At 48.6% G+C, this 22,897-nt stretch overlaps 1 protein-coding gene across 2 annotated transcripts in view; it reads left to right on the forward strand.

Annotated features, from left to right (window-relative positions):
* The window catches only part of KCP (kielin cysteine rich BMP regulator), a 63,318-nt gene that overhangs the window by 19,028 nt on the left and 21,393 nt on the right, over positions 1–22,897 (forward strand). Inside the window, exons 9-29 of one of the 2 annotated variants that reach the window (XM_087874369.1) lie at positions 281–360; positions 1,397–1,490; positions 2,581–2,663; positions 4,199–4,292; positions 5,310–5,389; positions 5,490–5,583; positions 8,505–8,590; positions 10,098–10,191; positions 12,212–12,364; positions 13,119–13,225; positions 13,743–13,836; positions 14,673–14,846; positions 16,302–16,384; positions 16,586–16,679; positions 16,796–16,978; positions 17,594–17,764; positions 18,940–19,116; positions 19,324–19,409; positions 21,158–21,248; positions 21,557–21,639; positions 22,468–22,647. In XM_087874369.1, the coding sequence (XP_087730495.1) occupies positions 281–360; positions 1,397–1,490; positions 2,581–2,663; positions 4,199–4,292; positions 5,310–5,389; positions 5,490–5,583; positions 8,505–8,590; positions 10,098–10,191; positions 12,212–12,364; positions 13,119–13,225; positions 13,743–13,836; positions 14,673–14,846; positions 16,302–16,384; positions 16,586–16,679; positions 16,796–16,978; positions 17,594–17,764; positions 18,940–19,116; positions 19,324–19,409; positions 21,158–21,248; positions 21,557–21,639; positions 22,468–22,647 (2,381 nt within the window). The remainder of the gene's footprint in view (positions 1–280; positions 361–1,396; positions 1,491–2,580; positions 2,664–4,198; positions 4,293–5,309; positions 5,390–5,489; positions 5,584–8,504; positions 8,591–10,097; positions 10,192–12,211; positions 12,365–13,118; positions 13,226–13,742; positions 13,837–14,672; positions 14,847–16,301; positions 16,385–16,585; positions 16,680–16,795; positions 16,979–17,593; positions 17,765–18,939; positions 19,117–19,323; positions 19,410–21,157; positions 21,249–21,556; positions 21,640–22,467; positions 22,648–22,897) is intronic. The other variant, XM_087874370.1, reaches the window with a different exon arrangement.

Below are 22,897 nucleotides of genomic sequence, written 5' to 3' on the forward strand. Positions count from 1 at the left end.
CTCTCCATGCCAGCCTGTCCCCATCCTGGCCTTTCCCCATCTTCCAAGAAGAGAGAAGGGAAGGAAGGGATCCTCCTGCCCCATGGGCTAGCATTGGGCAGCATTCCTGGTCCCAAGAATCTCAGCCCCCTTCAGAGGACCACAGAGGGAAGTTTCTGTAGCCCTTCTCTGCCACCTAATGGTCATCCAGATTTTTGCAGGTGACACGCACTCACAGAGAGACAATCAGAAACTTTATCTCCAAGTTGGCCTTTTCTTCTCCGATCTCATCCCTCTGCAGCTTGTGAGCTGGATGGCCGCCCGGTGGAACCTGGGCAGGAGGCGACCTCGGCCGACGGATGCCAGCGCTGCTCCTGTTCTGTGAGTGACCGGAGGGGAGAGGAAGGGGGGTGGGCTTCAGGGCTGTGCAACTTTGCAATGGAAAAGGGGGCAGCTGTAGGGCGTGGGGCACATGCAGACGCCTCCGGGTTCTGTGGGTAAGTTTTCCTATGCTTGGGAGCGCCTGCACAGAGTGGTCAAAAAATTCAACATGACGTCCTTGATGGTGCAATCAGAGCTCCTCCTGTTTTTTTGTTTTTTTTTTAATGTATAAAATAATTCATCAGGTGAACAGGATCAACCAAATTCAATTTAGGCTTAAGCATAGAAGAAAATAATCATGTTGATGATTCCAAATAGATGCATCTGTGATGTTGTTTGATTATAGATGTTGTTTTAATCGTTGCTTGGGAGCTGCCCAGAGTTCGATGTAAGCTATGTAAATGTTTTTGGTGCATAAATATTTATTTATTATTTAAGGAAATAAATAAAGGGTTTGATGAAGGATTTCTAATTGCACTCCTCAAAATAAGACATCTCACCCTTCCTTCCTTCCTTCCTTCCTTCCTTCCTTCCTTCCTTCCTTCCTTCCTTCCTTCCTTCCTTCCTTCCTTCTTTCCCTCCTTCCTTCCTTCCTTTCTCTCTCTCTCTCCTTTCTTTCTTTCTTCCTTCCTTTCTTTCTCTGTTTCTCTTTCTCTTTCTCTTTCTCTTTCTTTCTTTCTTTCCTTCCTTCTTTCCTTCCTTCCATCTTCCTTCCTCTTTTTCTTTCTCTCTCTCTCTTTCTTTCTTTCTCTTTCTCTGTTTCTCTTTGTCTTTCTCTCTCTTTTTCTTTCTCTCCTTCCTTCCATCCTTCCTCCCTTTCCCTTTCCCTTTCTCTTTCTCTCTCTCTCTTTCTTTCTCTTTCTCTGTTTGTCTTTCTCTTTCTCTGTTTCTTTCTTTCTTTCCTTCCTTCCTTCCATCCTTCCTTCCTTCCTTTCTGTTTCTCTTTGTCTTTCTTTCTTTCTTTCTTTCTTTCTTTCTTTCTTTCTTTCTCTCCCTCCTTCCTTCCTTCCTTCATTTCCTCTTTCCTTTCCCACAGGATGGAAAACTTCTCTGCTCCCGGTTTCCTTGCCCAGAGCTGGACTGTTCCAATCCAGAGAAGGTGCCCGCAGAATGTTGCCCCCGGTGCCAGGGTGAGTCTCTCATGCCTCTGTTAGATTTCTCTCCCATTTCTCCTCTCGGGACCCAAGTGGCCTACGGAGCATTTTTGCCCAGAACGACAACCCTACAGGGTAGGCTGACCTGAGAAAGAATGACAGGCCGGAGACACCCAATGTGTGGGTCTGGGACGGGGTGAAGGGCAGTTATGCTCCAGGCCTGAGTAATTGAGATGGGGGGGTGGTTTCATCCTTTATTCATCCTTTATAACAATCCCCTCCCCTAAGCATACAGACTAAGAAGGCAGACAGGGTATCCAGATATCCCTGGCCAGCTCCTCAACTTTACTATGGGCGGACTTCAACTCCCAGAATTCCCCAGCCAGCTCAGCGACTTTAGGACGGGAGGACTTCAAGGCTTCTGGGAGTTGAAGTCCTCCCATCTTAAAATTGCCAAGGCTGCAGAAACACAGCTCTAAGAAAGAAGGGGCTTCTGGGAAGTGTTGCATCCTCTTCCAGGTGGTCCCCTGTCCTCAGCTCTTAAAGAGACAGGCGTCTCCATCAGCTGGGGGGGGGGGCTTTTCAGAAATGAAAATCTCTCAATCCTGCCTTCCTCCTAGCCCCTCCCCCACGCCCCCCCCCTTTGTACTGGTACCGAATGTACTTTCCCACCTGAGGGTAAGGTTCCCCCTCGACTTACGACCACAATTGAGCCCAACATTTCTGTTGCTAAGCGAGACGTTTGTACAGTTTGTCCCATTGTACGACTTTCCTTGGCCACGGTTGTTAAGCGAATCACTACGGTGGTTAAGTGAGCCGCACGGTTGTTAAACGAATCCGGCTTCCCCATTGACTTTGCTCGTCAGAAGGGGAATCACGTGACCCAGGGACACTTGCGACTGTCATAAATACGAGCCAGTTGCCAAGCGACCGAATTTTGATCACGTGATCCTGCAACGGTCATAAGTCGTAAGTCCCTTTGTTTCAGTGCCGTTTTAACTTCGAACGGCCACTAAGCGAACCGTTGTAAGTCGAGGACTGCCTGTGTTGAATGCCTTTTCCTACTGCCGGGTGGGCTTCCCCGCATTCAGTCCTCCCTCCCTCCCTCCCTCCCTCCACGACGCAGGTTGTGCGAATGGAACCGCCAGGCACGAACACGGGGAAGAGTGGACGCCTCCCACGGAGCCCTGCCTGAGATGTAAGTGCCAGGTGAGTCCCAGAAGTGGCCGGCTGTCCACCTGTAGCTTTCAGACCTTTTTTTATTTTTTATTTTTTATTTTATTTTTTTAATTTTATTTTATTTATATGCCGCCCTTCTCCGGAGACTCAGGGCGGCTTACAGTGCGTTAAGCAATAGCCTTCATACTTTTGTATATTTTATACAAAGTCAGCTTATTGCCCCCACAAACTGGGTCCTCAATTTACCTACCTTAGAAAGGATGGAAGGCTGAGTCAACCTTGAGCCTTGGCAAGATTCGAACCCTGCAGTAATTGCAGGCAGCTGTGTTAATAACCAGCTTAATAACAGGGTGCCTTAGACCACTGTACTACCAAGGCTCTTCACTAAAGGTTCTGGGACCGGGTCCCTGAAAGTCGTAGCACAGGGATGGCTAACCTTTTTCTTGCAGTGGGCCAAAAGCGCGTGCAGCAGCACATGCGTGTGCCAGCACCCATAATGCATTGTGGGGGGGGGCTGCTCATGCATGCACAATCCCCTCTCACCCCCCCCACACACACATGCATGTGCGTCTCCTGCATGTGCCCCTCCCTCCCCACACATCCCAAAACTCAGTTGGCCGGCAGGAGGCACGCTGGAGCTGGGCCGGGGGATGGCTCACGTGCCCCTCAGAAAGGGCTTTGCGTGCCAGCTGTGGTACACGTGCCATCATGGTCCTAGCATGATATCTATGGAGATTCTCAGTCCTCCAGGCCCTGGTTGTCAACTGGACTTTCTGGGTTTTTCTTTGAAGATGTTTCGCTTCTCATCCAAGAAGCTTCCTCAGTTCTGGCCGAAGGGGTGGGGGAATGGAAGGATTGAGACTCCTTGCAGAGAGCTGGTCATTTGCATCCTTTTAGAGCACAGGTGTCAAAGTCGATTTCATTGAGGGATGCATTAGGATTATGTTTGACCTCGGAGGGCTGCAGGGGCAGGGTAGTGGCCAAGAGGGGGTGGGGGTGGTCATGCCGGGCCTTTGACACAGGCTCAAAGATGCGTTTTTTCCCACGCTTTCTTTCCATAGCAGTCTCCGGCCTCCAGAAGCACATTGCCGGCCAAATACGGCAGAGGCCAAAAATGTTTTCAGGGAGGCTGAAAATGGGTCACACAGGGGTTGCAGCCCCCCCTCTCCCCGGCAGAGCGTTTTGGCACCCCAGGGAGGTCGTTTGATATTTTCAGGCTGGCCTCGCAGGCCAGATTTAAGCACTCCGCTTAAAGGCCAAGTTACAGGTCCCAATGACAGTCAGTAAATGAAAAAAACCGACAAGTGGAGTTTATGACTCCATCTTGACTTTTTTGACCATCTTCTGAGTCAAGGACAAAATTCGGTGAATTTTCTATGGGCCTTTTTTTCTCGATGGCCGATGGTGCCCGCATCTCACATCTCTTTGGCTTCTGGACCAAGGAAGCTCCAGTAGCCTCTTTAAATCTGGGGAGGGGGGCGGGGAAGCTGCAGGAATCCCCCTCCCAGAAGTCCCTCCTTCTACACAGAGCCCAAGGAACCCCCTTCTCTCCCCTTCTCCTGCAGGAGGGCAACGCCATCTGCCAACGGAGGCAGTGCGCCAATCTCTGCCGCAACCCTGCCCGCCCTCGGCCGGGGACCTGCTGCCCCGTCTGTGATGGTGAGTCTTGGGGGGAGGGCTCTGGACTGAAAGGGGGGCACTAGGCATCCCAGACAAGCCACGATGATGTCATTGGCCAGAATGGGGTTTAGGCGTCTCAGACAAACCATGATCGTGTCATTGAGTGGAAAGGGGGTGGGCTCTGCATCCCAGACAAACCAGGTTGATGCCATCGAGCAGAAAGGAAAGCTAGGCATCCCAGTCAAACCACAGTGACGTCATCGGAGAGAAAGAGGGAATAGGCGTCCCAGACAAACCATGATGACATCATTGAACAAGGGGTGCAGATTTCAAAATGCTTTGGGCCACCATTCCTTGACCCTCTTCCAGGCACCTGATTTCGCAGTAATAATTGGAGGTCGAAAAAGTCAAGATGGCATCCTATCTATGCAACAAAAGCTCTAAATCTTTATCTTTTACGGATGTGCTGCCGTACGATGCACTTTAAAAGGGTTCAGGGGTTTTAAACTGCTGCCATCTTGATTCCCTTCACTATGTGCCTCATCCTTGGCAGGGAGGGTTGATTGAATAACAGAATCATAGAACGAATTGGAAGGGACCTTGGAGGTCTTCTAGTCCAACCCCCTGCTCAAGCATACCATTTCAGACAAATGGCTCTCCAATCTCTTCTTAAAAGCCTCCAGTAATGGAGCACCCACAACTTCTGGTGGCAAGGAGTTCCACTGATCAGTTGTTCTCAGGAAATTTCTCCTTATTTCTAGCTTGCTTCTCTCTCGATATATTTCCTGGACCAGCTTCCAGAATATTCTGGAGCCGGTCCAACAAATCCCCCTTCCCGTCTCAATCACGGAGAGGGAAAGCAGAGGAAAGCAACGGAGCCTAGCACTCCAAACCCCATCGCCCCCCATCAGCACCGCAGCGGGAAGCCTCCCTCCCCTTCGGGTGGGGAGCAAACCTGCCAACACAGCTCTGCTGCCCCCTGCTGGCGGCTTCCAAAGGAGCCTGGGCAGCTTTGGCAGGGTAGAACATTTGCAATCTGTGTTTCGCCCCCTGCAGGCTGCCTCTGGGAAGGACGCGAGTACCGGAGCGGCCACACCGTGCAGACCGCAGACCCCTGCAAACGCTGCCGTTGTGTGGTGAGTCTGCTTGGCAGGGTAGGTGGGTGGGTGGGGGCTGAGTCTGTCCCGGGGTGGGCACACAGCCACCCCCCACAGTGACCTGCTTGTCCCCACACAGGCTGGCGAGGTCTCTTGCAGACAGTTGAGCTGCCCACCTGCCCACTGCAGCCATCCTGGCAAGCGCCCAGAGGAGTGTTGCCCCACCTGTGATGGTGAGTTGCTCCCCCTCCCCCCAGCAGGTTTCCCATTCTCTCCATCCCCTCCCCCCCCCCCCCCCCCCGGCAGGGATGTCAACTCAAGGACTGGCTTCCTTGAGGCCCTGATAGGCGTATTGAAGGTCTGGCAGTGAGAGGGAGATGTAGAGACAGAGGAAATATTTAGATCAAATCAGTGGTGGGTTCCTCCCGGTTTGGCCCGGTTCGGCCGAGCCGGTAGCGGTGACGATATGACATCACCGAACTGGTTCTCTTTGTTCGGGAGCTGGGCCCTCCCGCCCCGCCCCCCCCATGTTATTCTTACCTTTTATTTGGCCCCACCCCCAACCTATTTGCTACCTCCCGAGTCCCAGCTGATTGGCTAGAAGGAAAAAAACTGTTTAAACTCTTGCCGCGGGGCTTCAAAGGGCCGCCCTACAGCTGATCAGTGTTAAAAGGCAGTGTGGTGGTAGATCGGTGCCTCCAAAAACAAATGCGTAGACCGGTGCCTCCAAAAATAAATGAGTAGACCGGTGCCTCCAAAAACAAATGGGTAGACCGGTGCCTCCAAAAACAAATGGGTAGACCGGTGCCTCCAAAAACAAATGAGTAGACCGGTGCCTCCAAAAACAAATGGGTAGACCGGTGCCTCCAAAAACAAATGGGTAGACCGGTGCCTCCAAAAACAAATGAGTAGACCGGTGCCTCCAAAAACAAATGAGTAGACCGGTGCCTCCAAAAATAAATGGGTAGACCGGTGCCTCCAAAAACAAATTAGTAGACGGGTACAGCTCTGCAAGCAGTTAAAAGCCTGGTAGGCCAGTACCTCTGCTAAATCCTGAAGAATTGTCACAAGGCCATCAAACCACGCTCACCAAATAAGCCACGTCCACAGAACCGGTAGTAAAACATTTTAGAACCCACCCCTGGATCAAATATGAATGATGCATGGAGATACAAAATCCCAAAGTTTTCCCATGGGAAACATGCCAAAAAATCAACAAGAATTGAACTACTAAAACGGTCAAGAGATGACGGATAGAAATAGAATACCTCCTAATATAAGATGTGTTCTATTAAAAAGTAGAATAGAGGTAGAAACCAGAGGGGGGGAAATAATATTATGCAAATTTTCCTATACAGTATTTTAAAATTAATTTGTAGGTGTAAAAATCAGAAGTTGAAAGAGGATTTTATTAGGTACACTGAGATAATATCACTATGGTTATTAGTATTGTGTATTAAGATATTAATTAATAATAATTAAATGATGAAGGATTATATAACATGGTGGAGCAAATATTAACATGTTAATCACTTTAATTTTAATATTTATAATATTACTATAATTATGTGAGTATGATTAATGTAACTAATATTATCGATATTATCATTATTATCTTGTATCAAAACTAACGATGCCCAGATGACACACTGTTCATGTATTCAATATTCATATTTAAAAATAAAATAAAAATTATGTATATAAAAAGGGGGCAAGGGCTCCTGTTTAATCACTGTAAGCTAAATTCCTAATGAATACCTAACCATATGCAAAACAAAAACCCCCAAAAAAAACCCAAAACAAAAGGATCGGCTTCCTTGCAGGTGATCGTTTTTTATTTTGCAGGGAAATTTAAACATTTTCCCGAAATGCATTTGACCCGAATTTTATTTATTGATTTATTCAATTTGTGAGGCGGCCCTCTTGCCATCGGGTGAGTCCGAACAAGATTGGCTGAGTGGGCGTAATAAAGCCTCCCCCATCAGGAACTGTCTATCTGAAGGATGCCAAAAGAAATGCAAAACTGTATTTCGTTTTATCTTACTCGGAAGAATGTAAAAGTTGAGAGAAGTTGAACGTAAAAATTGGATTGTGCAGATATTAAAAGTAACCTTATCAAAAATTGAGGGTTTCTCCACTAGTTTATTGGGTACCACGGAGCCCTCAACCTCTGACCACAATTGACCCCAAAATTTTAATTGCCAAGCAAGACAGTTGTTTGTAGAGTTTTGCCCCATCTTACGACCTTCCTGGCTACCGTTGCTAAGTGAATCACTGCAGTTGTTAAGTCGGTAACACAGTTGTTAAGTGAATCTCGCTTCCTTGTTGACATGGCTTGTCAGAAAGTTGCAAAAGGGGGTCACGTGACCCCGAGATCCTGCAACCGTCGTAAGTATGAGTCACTTGCCAAGCTCCAAATTTTATGGGGAGGCCGCAATGGTTGTAAGTGTGAAGGAAACGGTCATAACTCAGTGCCGTTGAACTTTGAACGGTCACTAAACAAGTAGATTTAAGTCAAGGACTATCAGTATCTATCAGAGGATTACCTTATTACAGGTAGACCTCAACTTACGCCCGGTCAGTTAGTGACCATTGAAAGTTATGACAAACCTCCCTCAGCTACTTATAACCTGGATTCAAAGTTACGGCGGCCAGCCCCCCCACCTCCCCCCCCTACAGTCATGTGACTGCATTTTGGGCACTCAATGACCAGCCCATATTTATATTCACACAAGCACAATTTATGATGTGTTTTTTCCAAAATATTTACCTCAGGCGTCCAGCAAAAACTCCCCATAGCAAACAATGGGTCTGTTTAATGACTGCAAGTTCACTTAACAACCACCATACAAAAACAGGTCTTAAAACTGGTTCACTCCCACGATAGCTTGCCGTACAACGATCACAACTTGAAACTGTAACGTCTAGACTCCATTGCGGTCATAAGTCTGAGGACTATTTCCACATAGTTTTCTTTCTGCGGGAAAACCTCTTTACCCGTCTGCCCGTTGCAGGTGTAGAAATAGCCAGGTGGAGAGCTAGTAGGTGGGGAAAGCCCTTGTCCTAAAATTACTCCGAGGTTACACCAAGGAGAGAAAAGTTTGACACACACCTTCTGCGTTTCTCTTTTCCCTTCCTGAATCTCCTTTGCAAGCCTGTGAATTTGAAGGACGGTTGTACCAGGACAGAGAGAGGTTCTTGCCTGCCGCGGGAGGCCCCTGCCTGCAATGCCAGTGCCTGGTGAGTAGGGCATGATGGGTGAACCGGTCGGTCCAGGCGGGAGGCCGAATCATGAGACCAGAATTCAGAATTCAATCATTCAACTTATTTTCCAAAGCACCAGAACCCAGGACAAGAAGCTAATCAACCTGGAATTAAGAAGAAACTTCCTAACAGCGAGAACAATTGACCAGTGGAACAGCATGCCACCAGACATTGGGGGTGCTTCATCACTGGAAGCTTTTTAAGAAGAGATTGGATAGCCACTTGTCTGAAATAGTAGAGGTTCTCCTGCTTGAGCAGAGGGTTGGACTAGAAGACCTCAAAGGGCCTCTCTATTCTAGTTGAACTATCTAAGGATAACAGAATGACAGTTAGAAGTGTCTTTGGTCTTTCTTTTCTTTCTTTCTTTCTTTCTTTCTTTCTTTCTTTCTTTCTTTCTTTCTTTCTTTCACTTACTACTTACTTACTTGGTCTGTTGTGTGGATGTTTGGGTGGCTTGGAGTGGGGAATTGTGGTAGGTGGGAGTGTGTTTGGGGATTGTTATGTGTGTTGGATCTGGTCTTTGGGTGTTAAGTGAATTTCATTGAATGGGTATACTATGTATACACGTACAATGACATTAAAGTTGTTGTTGTTGTTGTTGTTGTTGTTATTATTATTATTATTATTATTATTATTATTATTATTATTATTATTATTCTGGTGGCAAGCTGTTCCACTGGTTAATTGTTCTCTCTGGAAATAAGTTTCTCCTTAATTCCAGGTTGTTTCTCTCCTTAATTATTAATTTCCACCCATTGCTTCTTCTCCTGCCTTCGGGTGCTTTGGAGAATAGCTTGACTCCCTCTTCTTTGGGGCAGCCCCTCAAATATCAGAACTCTGCTATTATTTATTGGTTCGATTTATTTATTTATTGGTTCAATTTATTTATTTATTATTTATTTATTTATTAGTTTGATTTATATGCTGCCCTTTCTCCGGAGACTCAAGGCGGCTTACAATGCGTTAAGCAATAGCTTTCATACTTTTGTATATACCTGCTTCGTAGGGCTTTCGCCCCCCCCACAAGCGGTGTTCTTTTTTATACAAAGTCAGCTTATTGCCCCCACAATCCGGGTCCTCATTTTACCTACCTCGGAAGGATGGAAGGCTGAGTCAACCTTGAGCCTGGTGAGATTTGAACTCGCAGTAGTTGCAGGCAGCTGGTGTTACTTAACAGTGCTTTAGTCTGCTGTGCCACCTAGGCTCTTATGTCTCCCCTCGTCCTTCTTTCCATTAAACTAGCCATGCCCAGTTCCTGCAACCGTTCTTTGTATGTTTTATCCTCCAGTCCCCTAAAATCCTCTTTGTTGCTCTTCTCTGCACTCTTTCCAGAGTCTCCACATCTTTTTTTGACGCCTGGGAGTTGAAGTTCACCCATCCTGAAGCCGCCGAGCCGGCTGGGGAATTCTGGGAGTTGAAGCCCACCCCTCTTAATTTTGCTGAGCGGCTGAGAAATTCACTTCCCTTTCTTTTCTTCACTCAGGATGGGCATGTCCGATGCCAGGAAGAACTCTGCCCCCCACCGCCATGCGCCCGGCCCCTCCGAGACCCCAAACGCTGCTGTCCAGTGTGCACAGGTAACCATCGAAGAAGAACTGGGAATGGGGAGGAGACCCCTTGTCCAGTTTTCTGCTCATTTCCCCACGTGGGAGCTGGGTGGGCCCCGCCAGCTCAGATTGGACTGGTGACGTCTTGGAAGTTTGCAGCCCGCAACTTGGCTCACTTGTTTGAGTCGTCTCCAGGGCATCTGGAATGGGGTTAATGAACCCCAAAGGGCTACTCAATCCCATTCATATTACAGATAGTCCTCGAGTTACAACAGTTCGTTTAGGTGCCGTTCGAAGTTACAACGGCACTAAAAAAAAACGACTTACGGCCGTTTTTCACACTTACGACCGTTGCAGCATTCCCATGGTCACCGGATCAAAATTGGGATGCTTGGCAACTGGCTCATATTTATGACCGTTGTATTGTCCGGGGTGTGTGTGTGTGTGTGTCACATGATCCCTTTTTGCAACCTTCTGACCGATAAAAGTCAACGGGGAAGCCAGATTCACTTAACAACCAGGCTACTAACTTAAGAACCGCAGGGATTCACTTAACAACTCTGGCAAGAAAGGTCCTAAAATGGGGCAAAATGCACTTAACAAATGTCTCGCTTCGCAATGGAAATTTGAGGCTCAATTGTGGTCGTAAGTCGAGGACTACCTGTATTTTTGATCCGAGATATGTTAATTAGATAGGGACCTCAGAGTAGTAGTTTTGGTTTGGATTTAGCTCCCAATGGGGAGATTCTGCATCCTAAACCAGGATTTGTGGCTTAGGCTGTCATGCAAATGTAGCTGGCGTGAGCAAACAAACTATGGCTTGGCATGTCCCTTGAGGCTATGGCTATTCAAGACTGTGAAATGTTGTGGGGAAAATAGGAGGAAAGAGGTGTGTTGGATACATTCGCCGCCCTGAGTTATTTGTAAAAGTAATACAGATCGACTTCAACTATTCATTTAGTGACCATAAATGCGAGAACTGGTTGCAAGTCACCTTTTACAATGCTGTCGTAACTTTGAATGGTCACTAAATGAATGGTTGTAACTTGAGGATAACCTTGTGTCAATGCAGCCCCTGTGTCCATTCCGAATAGAATAGAATAGAATAGAATAGAATAGAATAGAATAGAATAGAATAGAATAGAATAGAATAGAATAGAATATAGGAAAAGAATAAAAAATAGGAATAGAATAGAACAGAACAGAACAGAACAGAACAGAATAGAATAGAATAGAATAATAAACTAGACTAGACTAGAAAAATAGAATAGGATAGGATAGGATAGGATAGGACAGGACAGAACAGAACAGAACAGAACAGAATAGAATAGAATAGAAAAATAGGATAGGATAGGATAGGATACGACAGGACAGGACAGGACAGAACAGAACAGAACAACAGGACAGAACAGAACAGAACAGAACAACAGGACAGAACAGAACAGAACAGAACAGAACAGAACAGAATAGAATAGAATAGAATAGAAAAATAGGATAGGATAGGATAGGATAGGATAGGATACGACAGGACAGGACAGGACAGAACAGAACAACAGGACAGGACAGAACAGAACAACAGGACAGAACAGAACAGAACAGAACAGAACAGAACAGAACAATAGAAGAATAGAATAGAATAGAATAATAGACTAGACTAGACTAGAAAAATAGGATAGGATAGGATAGGATAGGACAGGACAGGACAGGACAGGACAGGACAGGACAGAATAGAATAGGACTAAGGAGGAGGAGGAGTTAGAAAGGAACCATCTTCTACTCCAGCCCCCTCCTCAAGCAGGAGACCCTCTACCATTTCAGACAAGTAGCCATCCAGTCTCTTCTTAAAAACTTCTAGTGTTGGAGCCCCCACAACTTCTGGAGGCAAGTTGTTCCACCGATGAATTGTTCTAACTGTCAGGAAATTTCATTTACAAATGCCTTGTAAAATACGGGGAGTGAAGTGGGGGAAAGGAATCCAGGATTCTGCTTTGCAGACTGGCCAGGATGAAACCCAGTTTGACCCAACTCCTCTCTTGCTGGTGACTGTCAGTTTGTGTTTTCGAGGACCTCGAATTTGAAGACGGCACCGAGTGGGCACCAGCGAGAGACCCTTGCAGCGTCTGCACCTGCCACCAGGGGGAGACCGTGTGCCATGCCCTCCAGTGCCCACCTGTCACCTGCCAGCATCCAGCCCGGCTTCTCGGTGAGTGCCAAAACCACCGGGGCCCTCACCTCTGGGATCGGTGGCATCGAACCCGGCTGTAGAAGGAAGGCACCGAGAGGAAAATGAAAGGGCTTGGCAGAATTAGGGTGCCGGCAAATAGCCTGCTCCAGATTCTGTTGCTGTCAGAAAAAAATTCAAGCTAATATTAAAGAAAACAAAAGTGACATTTTTGGAGAAGGAAGAAAGAAAGAAAGATTCATTTTCCAAAATCTCACCCTAAATGAAATTCAGACATTCTTGCATTTTAATTTCTAAGAGGGCACTCTTTTTTTTTTTTTAAAGCTCTTATACTACAATGGAATTCAGACGTTCCTGCATTTCAATTTCTAATTCATTTTTTAAAAAAACCTCCTGCAGGAAACAATATCCAGATACTCATGCATTTCAGTTTCTATGAGCTCATTCATTTAAAAAAGATCTTGCACGAAACGATATCCAGAACTTGCATTTCGATTTCTAAGAGCACAGTTGTTTTTTTTTTTTAAGAAATCTTGTACTAAACAATATTTAGACACTCTAATGAACCCCCTGCCCCTCTTCTCTCCCCTCATTCAGTGGCTCCCAACTTTATTTATTTATTTTATTGATTAAATGTATATGCTGCCCATCTCACTGCCAAGGCGAGTTTTATCTCACTGTGACAACGAGCGCTCGGCTGTTGGAAATTTAGACGTGGCCCGAGGGTCTCCCTTGTGCCAGGGGTCTTAGCAGCTTTCGCTGTGCCTCCTCCAAGGTTCCTGCTGCCCCCAATGCCACCAGTGTCTCTACAACCAGCGCCTCTACAGTCACGGCCAAGAGTTCGCCGATCCAGACAATTCCTGCCAGAACTGCCAGTGCAAGGTGAGACCCATCAGCTCCGACCCGTGGATGATGCCCCCAAATTCTCCTGCCCACCTTCAGTTGCCTGGCAACCCAGATCCTGAAGCTGCCACCCCAAACTCAATCATCCTTTCGTTGGTTCCTTTAGAGATCTCAAATTCCTCTCAAAACTCTTGCAGGGATAATTTTTCTTTCAAAAAAGATAAAAGGAACTGTCATAATTTAATAATGGAATGGAACAGAATAGAAGGAATGTAGAATAGGATAGGAGAGAGAATGGGATGGGAATGGGATGGAATGGAATTGGATACACCAGGAATTTGTCTCCCATACAGAAACTCTCAGTGTACATACAAACAATAAAGTCATAATAGTCATAATAATGATACCAATAAGAGAAGGTAGTAGAAAAGGTGAGAAGAAGAATAGCAATAAAAGGATGTTTATCTCCACTGGAGCTTCTGCAAGATGAGATGGAGAAGAAGCAGAATCAAAGGTTCCTTCAGATCTAAATCCCCGTCTGTGTCCTCTCCTGCAGGGGGGCACCGTCCACTGCTCACCTACTGTTTGCCCACCAGTGACTTGCCCCCACCCAGAGCGGAGGCCTGGATCCTGCTGCCCCACCTGCCCTAGTGAGTAACTGAAGGGAATTGATGGGGCACCTCTTGCTTTCTCTCTCTGGAAGGAAGGAAGGAAAGAAAGAAAGAAGGAAGAGGGAGAAGGAAGGAGGAAGGGAGGAATAGAAAGAAAGAAAGAAAGAGGGATGGAGGGACAGAGAAGGAAGGAAGGAATGAAAGGAAGGAAGGAAGGAAGGGGAGAGAGAAGGAAGGAGAAAGGGAGGGAGGAATAGAAAGAGAGAGAGAGAAAGGGAGGGAGGGAGGAGGAAGGAAGGGGGAGAAGGAAGGAGAAGGAGGGAGGAAAAGAAAGAAAGAAAGAAAGGAAAGAGGGAGGGAGGAGGAAGGAAGGGTGAGAAGGAAGGAGAAAGGGAGGGTAGAATAGAAAGAAAGAGAGACAGAGAGAAACAAAGAAAGAGGGAGGGACGGGGAAGGAAGGAAGGAAGGGGGAGAAGGAAGGAGAAAGAAAGAAAGAAAGGAAAGAAAAAGAAAGAGGGAGGGAGGGAGGGTAAGGGAGGGAGGGGGAGGAAGGAAAGGAAGGAGATAGAAAGGGAAGGGGAAGGAAGGAAGGAAGGCAGGCATTGGGGGGCCCTGCTCTGCTTCAAATCCACATTTTTAGAGATTGCTTGTAATCCTCTGTAACTTTAATTTCTTTTTATATTGATAATGGTTTTTATAGTTCTATTGCTTACTATTTTGTAAACTGCCCAGAGCCATCTGGGACAGCAAGTTGGGCAAGCCTATAAATGTAATAAACCAATACATAAAAATGATAACCGGGGGGGGGGGATGGAGACGACTAGTGGTTTGCACCTGAATGTTAAGTGACTTCCTCTCCTCCCTCCCCCCACTAGGCTGCCTGCAGGACAACCAGCTGGTGCCCGATGGGGAGGAGGTCCCCAACCCGCTGGATCCGTGCCAGTCTTGCATCTGCAGTGGGGGAGAGCTGGTCTGCACCCCGCGGAAGTGCGTGGCTCCCCTCTGCGCCCACCCCTTGCCGGGCTCCTGTTGCCAAAACAACTGCAACGGTAAGATGGCAGCACCTCAAGGGGTTACCCCCGAAAACCGGTCCTGCCCTGTGTGTAACGCCCAATAAACCCCAGACTGAGGTGGAGATTTAATTAATCAGAATAGAGCTGGAAGGGACCTTGGAGGTCTTCTAGTCCAGCCCCCTGCTCAAGCGGGAGATCTATACCATGTCAGACAAATGGCTGTCCAGTCTCTTCTTAAAAACCTCCAGTATTGGAGTGCCCATAACTTCTGGTGGCAAGTTGTTCCACTGGTTAATTGCCCTCCCTGTCAGGAAATTTCTCCTTAGTTCCAGGTTGCTTCTCTCCTTGGTTCGTTTCCATCCATTGCTTCTTGTCCTGCCTTCTGGTGCTTTGGAGAATAAGTTGACCCCCCTCCTTTTTGTGGCAGCCCCTCAAATATTAGAAGACTGCTATCCTGTCCCCCCGAGTCCTTCTTTTCTCTAGACTAGTTATACCCTGCAATCGTTCCTCGTATGTTTTAGTTTCCAAGCCTTTAATCATCTTACTTTCCCTTCTTTGCACTTTTCCCAAAGTCTCGGCCTCTTTTGTGTAATGTGGTCAGAGGTGGCATTGAATTGGTTCCAAACCTGTAGTGGAAATCGTGGGTGTTAAGTGCTCTCTGAGAGCCCCAGAGAAGGCAGCAGAGCATTTCATTTTTCATTTCATTTTATTTAATTTGTATACCGCCCTACTCCCGAAGGACTCAGGGCGGTGAACAGGCACAGAATAAAACACGTAAAATACAAAAATTAAGAACAGAAGTAAAATCGAATTAAATCAATTTAGCCCAAGACAAATTTAAAACCCCAGGTTAAGAATAAATTAAAATTTACATTAAAATTTACATTAAAAAGGAATGGGAAAGGTTAGGCCAGACCAGCATGTGCAGAGTGTTGAAGCCCCCCCCATTTCCCATTCATATGCCCGCCCTGGAATCATTCTCTTTTAACAACCTCCATAATCCCTTGCGGGGTGGAGTCTGGGCAACTGAATGGATCTGAGTGTTTACTGGCCGGATGCCCTTCCCGTCACCAATGCGGAGTTTTGTTCAGCAGAAATATTCTCATTGTGCCCCGAAAGAGAAATATCTGCCTCTACCTAGGATCGAACTCACAGCCTCCGGATGGTGAGGTGAGAGCTCCACCTCTAGGCCAACTCATCACTCGTGTGCCTGTCCTGGAATATCCCCCCCCAAAAAAATACCCCCAGTTTGCAAAAATAATGCATCTGATTTGTCTGAAATGGTGTAGAGCAGTGATGGCGAACCTTTTCGGCACCGAGTGCCCAAACCAGAACTCGTACGCATGCATCTGTGTGCACACACCGGGGCACTGGATACTCGAAGGTTTGCCATCACAGGTATAGAGTTTCCTGCTCGAGCGGGGCTGAGGGTTGGACTAGAAGACCTCCGAGGTCCCTTCCAACTCTCTTATTCTGGCATTTTCTATCCAGGCTGCAGCTACACCGGAAAGGAGTACCCCAACGGAGCAGAGTTCCCCCACCCCACCGACAGCTGCCGGCAGTGTCACTGCATTGTGAGTGCCCAGCAGTGGCAGGGGAAGCTGGCAGCCCCTTCCCCCCCGACCGACCGCCATAGAGCAGTTCAGAGGAAAATAGGGTGGATCGCTTCTGGGGCGGAGGAGGGTGGACTACATGACCTCAAGGGTGCCTGCTGAATCAAGAAGAATGCCAGCACGATTCCCTTCCCTCCCTCCCTCCCTCCCTCCCTATGGCAGAATGGCCATGTGCAGTGCCTCTCCCGTCGATGCCCACCTCTGCTCTGCCCCGAGCCCACCGTGAGACCCCAAGAGTGCTGCCCCCAATGTCCAGGTAGGACCCCTTCTTGAGCTCCTCACCCTACAATGGGCTGGGTTTCGACAGGGAGGGCAGCCATGCCCAAGGAGAGCACGCCACGCCTCTGAACAGCCCCCTCCCCTTTTTTATAGCCCCTCCGGCCGGCTGCCTCTACTTGGGGGTCTCCTACAAGCACCTGGAACGGTTCTACGACCCCTCGGAGAAGTGCCGCACCTGCGTTTGTGCCAACAGTACCATCACGTGCCAGCGCCAGCCCTGCGCACCGGTCCTGTGCTCACACCCGCTGCAGCAGGGATGTTGCCGCTCCTGTGATGGTAATGGGCGGCCTCTGCTCGCCCTCACCCACCCCTGGAGTCCCAGCCCTGGGGAAGGGGTGGGGGGCTCGCTCAGTCAACTTCAAGCAAGGGACCCCAAGAGGGTTGCACCCCCACATCGTGGCCTTTCGTCTCTCCCTCTGCCCCAAACGCGGCTGGGCTCGGCTGCCAGCCGTTCTCTCATGCCAGTTGGGTGCAGTTGGCCATGCCTCTTGTGCAGTGGTGAAATCCAATTTTTTTTTGCTACCAGTTCTGTGGGCGTGGCTTGGTGGGCGTGGCGTGACTTGGTGGGCGTGGCAGGGGAAGGATACTGCAAAATCTCCATTCCCTCCCCACTCCAGGAGAAGGATACTGCAAAATCCCCATTCCCTCCCCACTCCAGGAGAAGGATACTGCAAAAGCCCCATTCCCTCCCCACTCCAGGAGAAGGATACTGCAAAATCCCCATTCCCTCCCCACTCCAGGAGAAGGATACTGCAAAATCCCCATTCCCTCCCCACTCCAGAAGGACACTGCAAAATCTCCATTCCCACCCCACTCTGGGGCCAGCCGGAGGTGGTATTTGCCGGTTCTCCAAACTGCTCACCGGCTCTTCTCTGCCTCCTCCGCTTCCAGGCTGCCTTTACCAGGGCAAGGAGCTGCCCAACGGGGAGCAGTTTGCGGACCCCCAAGACCCCTGCCGCCTCTGCTCCTGCTGGGAAGGGGGCGTGGTTTGCAAGACCAAGGCCTGCCCTGCGGCCGAGTGCCCGTTCCTGGTGCCCGGGCCCTGCTGCAAGAGCTGTGAAGGTAAGTGTCTGACTGTCCAGTAGAGCCTGGCTGGAACACGCGGGACGGGTCACAATCCCACCGGGACACGTTTTCCAATCCTGACAATTCAGTGGGACTTTTGGCTGGACCTCCCAAATCAGTTTGGTTGAGCGGTTTAAGGCACCAGATAGAAAGTGGGAGAGCAGGAGACGGTGAGTTCTAGTTCTGCCTTAGGCATGAAAGGCAGCTGGGTGATTTTGGTCCAATCACCAGGAGACGGTGAGTTCTAGTCCTGCTTTAGACATGAACGCTGGTTGGGTGACTTTGGTCCAATCACCAGAAAATGGGGAGTTCCAGTATAGCCAAGAAAGCTAGCTGGCTGACTTTGAGCCAATCACCAGGAGACAGTGAGTTCTAGTCCTGCCATGGGCATGAAAGCTATCTGGGTGACTTTGGCTCAATAATCAGGAGACGGTCAGTTCTAGTTCCATTTTAGGCATGAAAGCCGGCTGGGTGACATTGAGCCATTCACCAGGAGACTGGGAGTTCTAGTCCCACCTTAGGCATGAAAGCTAGCTTGTTGACTTTGGCTCAATAACCAGGAAATGGTGAGTTCTAGTTCTGCCTTAGGCATGAAAGGCAGCTGGGTGATTTTGGTCCAATCACCAGGAGACGGTGAGTTCTAGTCCCGCCTTAGGCATGAAAGCCGGCTGGGTGACTTTGGGCCAATCACCAGGAGACTGGGAGTTCTAGTCCCACCTTAGGCATGAAAGCTAGCTTGTTGACTTTGGCTCAATAACCAGGAGATGGTGAGTTCTAGTTCCGCCTTAGGCATGAAAGCCAGCTGGGTGACTTTGGGCCAATCACCAGGAGACGGGAGGTGATCGATGAGTGACTGCCTGTCAGAAGGGCACATTGCTCCAGGAATGGGTGTAACCGGTGCACAACTTGTAGTTGTGCAAATACGCCTTGACCACGGCTGCTCCTGAAGAAGGAGGGGACCCATACCAGCTCCTGCCTGCCCGTCTTGGTGGGCCAGGCGGCTGTAAGAGGGCAGAGTCGGTCCTTCAAATAGCCCTCCTCCTCATCGGAGCAGAAGAGGCCTTCTGGGACCCTCCGTCTCTGCCCTCCTCACTGCCGCAACCTCCGAGGAAGACTCACCGGGTGAGTTTCGGGGCCCCTCCTGCAACCTCCTCTTCTCTCACTGTCCCAAGGGTGCGAATACGTCTCCCAGCGCTACCTGAGCGGGCAGGAGTTCCCGGACCCCCAGGACACCTGTGGCCTCTGCTCCTGCCTGGGCGGCTTCGTCACCTGCACGAGGAAGCCCTGTTTCCAGGCGCCCTGCAGCCATCCTCTCCGGACGCCCGGCCAATGCTGCCCTACGTGCCATGGTGAGGTCCGAGGGATGGGAGGGCAGGAGAAGGTGGGAAGCGTGATTGGCCACAAGGAAAAGGGGGTGGGCAACGACCTCACTGACCTTCGGGGTTGGCTGTCCTCACAACCCACCCTCAACCAGCTCCTGGTTGCCCACCCCCTTGGCAGCTGAGCCCAAAGGCTCCAGTGAGCCTCCACTAACTCCTCTTCCTCTCGCCAGATAGACTGCGCCTTCCATGGGGTCACTGTTGCCAATGGCCAAGCCATTCCTGATCCAGGAGACCCTCTCTGCTCGGAGTGCACCTGTCAGGTGAGTATGGCAGTCGCCAGGAGCAGGTGGGGAAAGAAAGAGAAAGGAAGGAAGGAAGGAAGCAGGGAGGGAGGGAGGGAAGAGAATGGAGAGGAAGAATAAAGAGAAAAAAGAAAAGGAAGGAAGGAAGGAGAGAATGGAGAGAAAGAGAGAGAAAGGAAGAAGGAAGGAAAGTAGAAAGAGAAGAAAGAAAGAGGGAGGGAGGGAGGAGAATGGAAAGAAAGGAAGGAAGAAAGAGGCAGAGAAAGACAGAAGGAAGGAAGGAAAGAGAAAGAAGGGAGGGAGGGAGGGAAGAGAATGGAGAGGAAGAATGAAGGGAAAAAAGAAAAGGAAGGAAGGAGAGACTGGAGAGAAAGAGAGAGAAAGATGAAGAGAAAGGAAGAAGGAAAGAAAAAAGAAAGAGAGAAGAAAGAGGGAGGGAGGGAGGAGAATGGAAAGAAAGAAAGAGGAAGAGGCAGAGAAAGAAAGAAAGAAAGAAAAAGAAAGAAAGAAAGAAAGAAAGAAAGAAAGAAAGAAAGAAAGAAAGAAAGAAAGAAAGAAAGAAAGAAAGAAAGAAAGAAAGAAAACCGAAGCCTGCTCTTTTTATACATCATGTAAATCTGTCTTTTTCCAAAGGTGGCAACTTGTAAGAGGGGTGGGCTTCTGGGAATTGAAGTCCACCCCTCTTAAAAGTTGCCGCATATGAAGAAACCAGGGCTGCCGGCAAGAGTCACGGTGGGGACAGGAACTTGCCGGGTCACTATTTTCCTCGGAAGCCTCGAGTCATTCCCTGCCCGGCGGCTTCTGGCACCCACCGGACGTCCTGCGGCCAAAATAAGCACAAGGAAGAAAAACCGGAAACATTTCACGCTGCCCGGGGGGTGCAATAAAGACACGCACAGTTGCCCGTTGCACAAACAGCTGGAATCTGGTGTACGCACACACAGACACACACGTGGCCAGCCTCGGTCATAAAATGAGCACGGTCATTAAACAAATTCTGTGGTGGTTGTGTGAACACCATGGCCAATAAAGCATTCTCTTCTCTTCTCTTCTCTTCTCTTCTCTTCTCTTCTCTTCTCTTCTCTTCTCTTCTCTTCTCTTCTCTTCTCTTCTCTTCTCTTTCTCTTTCTCTTTCTCTTTCTCTCTCTCTTTTCCTCTCTTCTCTTCCTCTTCTCATCTCATCTCTTCTCTTCCTCTTCTCTCCTCTCCTCTCCTCTTTCTCTTCTCTTTTCTCTTCTCTTCCTCTTCTCTTCTCTTCTCTTTTCTCTTCTCTTCCTCTTCTCTTCTCTTTCTCTATCTCTCTCACACACACACATTCTTTCTCTCATTCTCTCTCTCTCTCATTCTTTCTCATTTTCTCTCGCATTCTTTCTCATTCTCCCTCTGTCTCACACACACACACACATTCTCTCTCTCATTCTATCTTTCATTCTATCTCTCTCTTTCTCTTTCTCTCTCTTCCTCTCCTCTCCTCTCCTCTCCTCTTCTTTTCTCTTTCTCTTCTCTTTCTCTTCTCTTTCTCTTCCTCTTCTCTCCTCTCCTCTCTTCTCTTCTCTTTCTCTTCTCTTTCTCTCTCTCTCTCACACACACACATTCTTTCTCTCATTCGCTCTCTCATTCTTTCGCATTTTCTCTCGCATTCTCTCTCATTCTCCCTCTATCTCACACACACACACATTCTCTCTCTCATTCTCTCTCTTTCTCTCTCTCTCTCTCTCTCCTCCTCCTCCTCCTCCTTCTTCCCTTTCCTCTTCCTCTTTCCACAGGCGGGCTCGATTCACTGTATGAAGAAACTTTGCACGCCAGCCAGCTGTGCCCATCCGGTGCCCGGCCCATGCACCTGCCCCCTGTGCCAGGGTGAGTGATTTCAAGAGATGCTACTACCCTTTATCTGCAGGGCTACACATTCACTCATTCACTCACTCACTCGATTGATTGATTGATTGATTGCTTCATTCATTCACTCGTTCACTCCCTCCCTTATAGATTGCTTTAAAATTTGTGGCAGAAAAAACAAAAACAAACAAAGGAACAAAGAACAATCATGACCAATTTTGGCCGCTTTAAGACTTCAACTCCCAGAATTCCCTGCCCTCCCAGCTTCTTAAAGGGCCAGAAGGGATTTCTTGGCTCCGACTCTGAGTGGTCTCTTTTCTCCCTTCCAGGCTGCAGGTTCCGGGGCCAAGACTACGGAGATGGAGAGAGTTTTGCTTCCCCACACCAGCCCTGTGAGGAATGCCAATGCCTGGTCAGTAACCGGGGGGGGGGGGCAAGGGGGCTGAGTCATTGCAACTGGAGAGGGGGGGCACAAACCACAGTTAGTCCTCAAGTTACGACCATAATGGAACCTGAAGTGATCCATTTTATGACACTGCAATTTTAAGACTCAATTTTACAATTTTTTTTTTTGCAATTTTTTTTTTTATGCAAACTCAGCAATCCATTGTGCTAACGTTGCAGTCGTTAAGTAAACCCTGGGGTCATTAAACGAAGCCATTGTTTCAATGGCACAGTTTTTGCCAAAAATTGTAAGCATCAGTTGTCGGCCAACTGTGATCCAGATCAGGGGTCTCCAACCTTGGCAACTTTAAGACTTGTGAGGAGCTCTGGGAGTTGAAGTCCACAAGTCTTAAAGTTGCCAAGGTTGGAGACCCCTCATCCAGATGACTGAGAAACCAGGGGTGAAATGTAAAATTTGTTACTACCGGTTCTGTGGGGGGAGGGGTAATGTGACTGGGTGGGCGTGGCCAACTTTTTTGTTTCCTTTTTAAAACATTTTTTTACAACCTATTCGGGCGAATAGGTTATAAAAAAATGCTTTTAAAAGGTTAAAAAAGGCTCTGACGATCACAGCTGTGGCGCGCGATCATCAGAGCCTTTTTAAAAAACCTTTTAAAAGCAGGAAGTAACGACACCCGGGTGGGTAGGCAAAGCCTCGCGCCGCCATCGCTACCAGTTCTCCGAACCACCTGCACCGATCGCTACCGGATCGCCCGAACCGGTCCGAACCGGGAGCATTTCACCCCATGAGAAACTCTACACTATTAACAGGACTCTTATCCTGTACTGTCCGCAGCGTGGAACGGTGAAGTGCTCTCCCACTCCGTGCCCTCCCGTGCCCTGCCAGGAACCCGTCACGCCCCCTGGCCAATGCTGCCCCAAATGCCCGGGTGCCTGCCGCTACCAGGGACACCTCTACAAAAGCGGGGAGGTCTTTATTTCGTCCCAGGATCCGTGCCGCAATTGTACTTGCCAGGTGAGTCAGTACCAGACCGACGGAGGGATTTTGCGGGTTCCTGGCTGGCACACCAGTCTCTGGCCTTTCCGGCAGGGGGCACAAGTCACAGGAGCCCAGCCTGAAAGGATGGCGTCAACCATTTGTGTGGCAAGTCAGTAGAATATAAAATGAGCAAACCCCACACCCTTCTAGCACTGATAATGTTATCTAGTTGGGTCGTGAAATGCCTGCAAGAAAATAGCCAAGCTCAGAAAGCACCAAGGACTCC

Source organism: Pantherophis guttatus, chromosome 7 (assembly GCF_059756535.1).
Source record: "Pantherophis guttatus breed Tessera chromosome 7, ASM5975653v1, whole genome shotgun sequence".
In the NCBI taxonomy this organism is placed as follows: Eukaryota; Metazoa; Chordata; class Lepidosauria; order Squamata; family Colubridae; genus Pantherophis; species Pantherophis guttatus.